Source organism: Hydractinia symbiolongicarpus, chromosome 3 (genome assembly GCF_029227915.1).
Source record: "Hydractinia symbiolongicarpus strain clone_291-10 chromosome 3, HSymV2.1, whole genome shotgun sequence".
In the NCBI taxonomy this organism is placed as follows: domain Eukaryota; kingdom Metazoa; phylum Cnidaria; class Hydrozoa; order Anthoathecata; family Hydractiniidae; genus Hydractinia; species Hydractinia symbiolongicarpus.
In genome coordinates, this window is record NC_079877.1 from 16,000,613 (window position 1) to 16,006,612 (window position 6,000).

Here is a 6,000-nt window from a genome sequence, read left to right on the forward strand (position 1 = left end):
TGATGGGAAACCTTTAGAATTTTATCGTTTACCAAGATTAGAATCTTTAAAATCGCAATATCGGAAGATTTTAAAAACAGATGGTATTAACTGGAAAAATTGGTATATTTGCTGTGAACACTGGAGCTCCAATGAGAGATTATCAGTAACAGATGTCGTCGTTTCAGAAAGAAATTTCCAAAAGCTTGAACAAAAATATGAGAATGCTAATAACTTGGTAAAAAAATCAGCCACAGAGCTTCACAAAAAAAGATTAGGAAATGCTAAACAAAAGTTGGAAACTGCTAGAAATATAATGAACCAAAATATAAATACTCCATCCTCATCAAAAGCACGAAGAACCCTAACAAAGTCTAGTACATATATCTCTTCTAAAAAACGTAACCCTTCAAAGTTACAATACAGAAAAAAATTGGAAAAAGCAAATGCTGAATTTTAAGACTAAATAAAGAGCTTACCGAATTCCAAGAAAAAATCGCCAGGTTAAATAAGGAACTTGCAACTATGAAATTTCAAAACAAGCTATTGGTAAATAATAACAGAAAAATACGTTCTGATAATGTTTATTACTTCAAAATCCCATATCCTGACTGTTGCCACACACCATCACTAAAAAGATCACTAGATAAAGCAACAGAATTACTAGCTGTCCTGACTATTTGCCGTCATGGTGTTCATCAAGGTTTAATGGCATTTTTTATGGATATATCTAAAAGCACCATGCAACGGATATTTATTGGTTGGGTAATTTTTGTTGCTGGTATTTTCAGTGAAATTGACTTAAAACCACCTTCTGGTTTTTCATTGAAGAAAATGCCTAAAATTTTTATTGAAACTGGCCATGGTTTAACAGATTTGGTCATTGATGCCACTGAATTTAAATTTCAACGTGCATCATATTCTGAGTTAAATTCTTTGATGTTTTCCAAATATAAAAATACACCAACTGGAAAAGCATTAATTGGTATTTCCCCACATGGCAGTGGAATTCTTTTTAGCGATATTTATCCTGGGTCAACTTCAGATAGCGATATTACAGAAAAAACAGATGCCATTCGTTTTGTTGAAGAGGAGCATGAAATAATGAGTGATCGTGGGTTTTCCATTCAGGAGCATTGTGCTCTGAAAGGTATCACATTGAACAGGCCAAAACAAAAAAATTGTGATCAGTTCTCTGAAAAAGACGTATCATCCAATTTCGACATAGCTGCTACGAGAATCCATGTGGAACGTTTTATTGGCAGAGTTCGAGATTGGTCAATATTGAATACAGTTTGGCCTATGACATATTATCCTCGACTTGGCAAATGTTATGTCATATAGTAAATCTTACTATACCCATAGGTCCTCGTGAGTGAATGTTTTATTATGTGTATAATATAATATAATAATATATATATATATAATATTATTAATAAACATTTTCCGGAATTATATCAAGTTTATCAGAAAATAATAGTTTTCATAATTGAAGTGACATCTCTTTTAAAATAAGATTCACTTGGATCTGCAGCATTAAGAACAACTTTTCCATTTTTCTTTCTTACATTTGCTGACTTAACTTTTATAGCCTTTAATGGAACCATTGGAATAGAGCCTTTTTTAGACCGCCGATGCCATTTTTGTAACTGTTGTGTCACAGTCAGTTCCAAAATTTGATTGCCAGTGTCGTTGAAATGTTTTAAAAATACAAAAAATGCAAGAACGTGACAGCATAAGCCACTTGCACCAACTGGACAACTGCAATGAGCTTTTTGAGGGTACCCATTTTCAAAAACAAGCACTGCTGACCTTGCTTCAGTACCATATGACTTTTTACCATTGTTTTTACATATGTACACGAATTATCAACTAAAGTTTTAACAGTTACTATCTTTCTACTCTGTAACATTCTAATAGCTTTTTCTTGCTGGCCTAAACTACCATACGTTTTCATTTTGCAGTAGTTCTTAAATATATCTTCATTGATAAGTGGTAGATTCTCATCCTTTTTACACCATTTAGCTGTAGTTGGAGGAATATCTGTGGGATCTAAGCTACAACTAAACTTGTAATTTTTATTTGCTTTGTCTTCTAGACGTTTTACTAAACGAGGATATCGCATAAACTTTCTGATTTTTATCTGCAGTTCTTGAACATTTCCTGTGGCACACTGACCTATATTTTTTAGCCATTCTGAACATTCTTCACGGCTATAATTGCTAACATCCTTTGTATTGTCCATGTTTATAAGCTTTAATGATCAATATCATAAATAAACTATATACTATTGCAATATACAACGTTTTTCTTCGATTTATTATTATTTATCTAGCCAAGGACTCCAAAACAATCGCCGCTATTATGATTTTTTTCCCTACAGGTGAATTCAGACGAACTTGACCGCGCCGTATGAATTTGGCTAATTAGCAACGTATTCCTAAGTAATTAAGTCACTTTAATTATCACATGATTTATTCTGGCTAATTAAAATAATAGTAAACAAAGCTTTTATAAAATACAGAACATTTTATGGGTAGACGCTTTTGTATAAAATCGTAAGAAATAGAACCAACTTTGTCAGTTTTCCGTATTATAAGAGATTACCCAAATGAGGCTTAAATCCGTTAAAACATACAAACGTGCGTAACAAGCAACCTAAAATGAGGAAAGGAAAAGAAGAAAAAAAGACGAACTAAAGTTATAATTTCCGATGTTTTCATTTTTCCAAAAGTTATTAATGTTCTACTAGCTGTTTCCGTGGAAGAATCCACTGTATTCCATTTAATTTATGTAGCAGATATATGTCCATCAAAAAACAAACAATACAGCAGTGCGCATCTTACATCTGCGTTATTATATAAATGACCAAAAAAATTAAAGGTGTCCAACAACTGCAGTATATATGTGACATTTAAAATCTAAATCTACTAAAATTACTGCTCTGACCATCTGACAAATGCAAAAATTATTCGGAAAAAAGTTTTTAAAAGCATTTCAACATACATCTCACTCATAAAATTTAAATCACTCAAAACGCTACATATACACAAAAAAGCTGATCAATGTCAAACACAAATCTCTCTCATTGTATATGTTAAAATCAGTTAGTTTATTGCGAACCCTGCCAAAGGTTGACACAAAATGTGAAAAATAAACAATAAATTTTGCCTAAGTAGAAATTTTTATCTAAGGTGTTAAAAAGGGATTTGCAAGGATAAATTATAATGCAATAAAACATTATTTGATATATTGCATGCGGTCCTTCCTCACCAAACTTTAGACAAAATGCCAACAAAATAACGGTGTTTAAATCTAAAATTAATAAAGTCCTTTAGGCAATTTGCATGCTGTTTTACCATCAATAAAGTAAACAAAATTTCAAATCTCACATAGTATTCTGTCACAAATTTTCATAAAATATATATATAAGTCATAATGAGTCATGTTAAACAACAGCAATCAATCTGTATATAAGTTCATTTTATGTCAATTTTTGCACCAATTTTGCAACACAAAATACAAATTCTAAATAATACTAAAATCTCTTATTTTGGTCCTTCGCATACCGACGGTCTCCCACAAAAGTTTAATCAAAATGTAAAAAATGAGAGGTAACAACAAAATCAAAGTTTGCAAAATTTAATTATTTCGGTACATATATCTACTGCATATACCCTCTAAAACAATATTTTAATCCAAAATGCCTAAGAAAGACAGTTTGCAACAAAAATCAGTTATTTCGATAATATTGCATACACTCTTTCCTCACAAAAGCTTCACAAACTGCAAAAAAAGAATGGTTGTAGGGAGTGCTTCTGATTCAACAAAAAAAGTTTTTTTGACATATTGCATCTAGCCCTTACCCATTAAATCTTACACAAAATTTCCAAAACTATATACAATTTAGAACACATCAAATTTAAATCAAGAAGGATCAGTCATTTCGATATATTGCACGGAGTCCTCCCCAGTAAGAATTTATACATAATATAGAAAAACAAAGCTTGCAAGGTGTAAAATTGAATTCTTCTTCTGTGTATATATATATGGTCCTTCCTCGCAAAATTAACATAAAATGTCAAAAAGGTTCAGATATAACATCTAACACAACAAAAATCAGTTCTATCAGTATATGTGATGCCATTGTCTTCCACCAAATGTTCCCCTTAAAGTTTCACAGACACAGCCTGTAAATTAAAAACAACTAAGATCAGGTATTTTGGTCTATTTCATACCATTCTGTTCCAAATAACTTATAAAATGTAAAAATTGAGTGGTAAAACAGAAATTTGCAAGATTCCATTTTTTTATATGCATGTATATTATATGCCTTCTACAACAATAAGTTAATTCAAAATGTCAAAAAGAAGAAAAAAAATAGCTTACAAAGAGTATAAAATTGAAATCAACAAAGTAGCTCTTTTGGTGTATTAAATATAAGCCATACGCACAAAAGTTTACACTAAATGTAAGAAAATGGTTGTGTTTAGTAATTCTAAATTAAGAAAAGTCAGTTCTTTTAGCATGCTGATTAAGGTTTTTGCCCACAAATTCTTACATGAAAATGTCAAAACCACAATTTGAAACAAATTAAATTTACATTTTAAAAATAAATAATTTCTGAACTTTATTTTCAGAATATTTGGAGGAAAAGAACTTCGCAAACCAAAAAAAACCAGGAAAATGTTTAAAATCTTCAGGGTTAATAACGTTTGATGGGTTTTGTGGTAATATATATACTGGGAATCTTTAGTTTAAAGCTAGCATTAGCTAGCTACAGCAGCTAATAGCTAGTCACTTAAATATAAACTGGAGACTTAGCTAGGTATAAAGAATATGGCTACATATATATATATATTCCTAGCTAGCTGTTGGTGGTGGTTGCTTTTTATGATGCTAGCTATAAAACATGTCTGGCAACAATAATATAATCAAAACTGAAAATAAAACATGAAAAAACCTTACAGAACCTTGCTATGATTAATTTATAAAACCATGCTCTTCTTCAAATGTTTTTTTAAAGATTTATTTTGAATGAAAGGGTACAGAATACTCAAAAAGAACAGCCATCTTTTTCGTAAACACAATTTCCGTTTTATGCTAGGAACTTCATTTAACAGTCCGTATGCTTTGTGAATATCTAATACCGTTTCATATGTAGGGATACCTATATATATATGCTAACATAGAGTTTTTTGGCATAAGGGTATATATATTTATCTCGTTATTAGCAGCGGGTTATATATTTACACCTTATGTGCGATTTCTATGAAGTACATCCCTAATCTTTTTAGTTAAATTTTAGCGTACAGCCACGTCATAAGAAAGTGACCCGTGATTTCCGTGTCGTGGACTCACAGTTTTACTCACGCAAGGGAATTAATATATAAGATACGACAATAGACGAGGTTAAAACAGAAGTTTGATTGCGGTTGTATCAGTCAAACTGAAACACGCGTATTTTATATTTTAATATCACTAAAAAGCCGCAAGTAAGCAACAGTGGAGCTTGTAGAGTACAGAAACATAGGTAACGTCGTTCCTTATATAAGAAAGCATTTAGTTTTACTTACCTGACTTTTAACTGAGATGATTTCCTCCTTCTTCAACAAGAAAGAATGATACTTCGCGATCAACATTTATTAGCACAGCTTTTAATCCCAATTAGTTTCAGCATCGTAAATTTTTTGTCTTTAGGCTTTTGGTAATTATTAAGGAATAATATAACCTCCCCCGTGCGAGGTTTCACGAATGGAAGATTTTATATCATCGATGCTTTCAATATGTTAAAGTCATTAGCTGGATAATGACGATCACAAGTCAATTGCTCCTATTTTACGATCAAGACAGTAAGCTTAAAGCACATAAGGGGCAACGTATTTAAATCTCCTTGGACACCTACCAGAAATAGCAGTTTTACAACCTCAGTTTGAGGACTTTTCTTTTTGCGTAAATCGGATTAGAGAGTTGACAGGAAGTGCGAAAAACGAAATTTGACAGTTTATTCACGGCAAGGTA

The 6,000-nt window shown here is 31.5% G+C and overlaps 1 protein-coding gene across 1 annotated transcript; it reads left to right on the forward strand.

Moving 5' to 3' along the window:
• The first annotated feature begins 504 nt into the window (after positions 1 to 504).
• On the forward strand, positions 505 to 1,323 carry LOC130636876 (uncharacterized). The gene has a single exon (XM_057446725.1). The coding sequence runs from the start codon at positions 505 to 507 to the stop codon at positions 1,321 to 1,323; it is 819 nt and encodes a 272-aa protein (XP_057302708.1).
• The last annotated feature ends 4,677 nt before the right edge of the window (positions 1,324 to 6,000 follow it).

Excerpts from the sequence above, each read along its gene's own strand:
- LOC130636876 (XM_057446725.1), top strand. The coding sequence starts at position 505 with ATGAAATTTCAAAACAAGCTATTGGTAAATAATAACAGAAAAATACGT.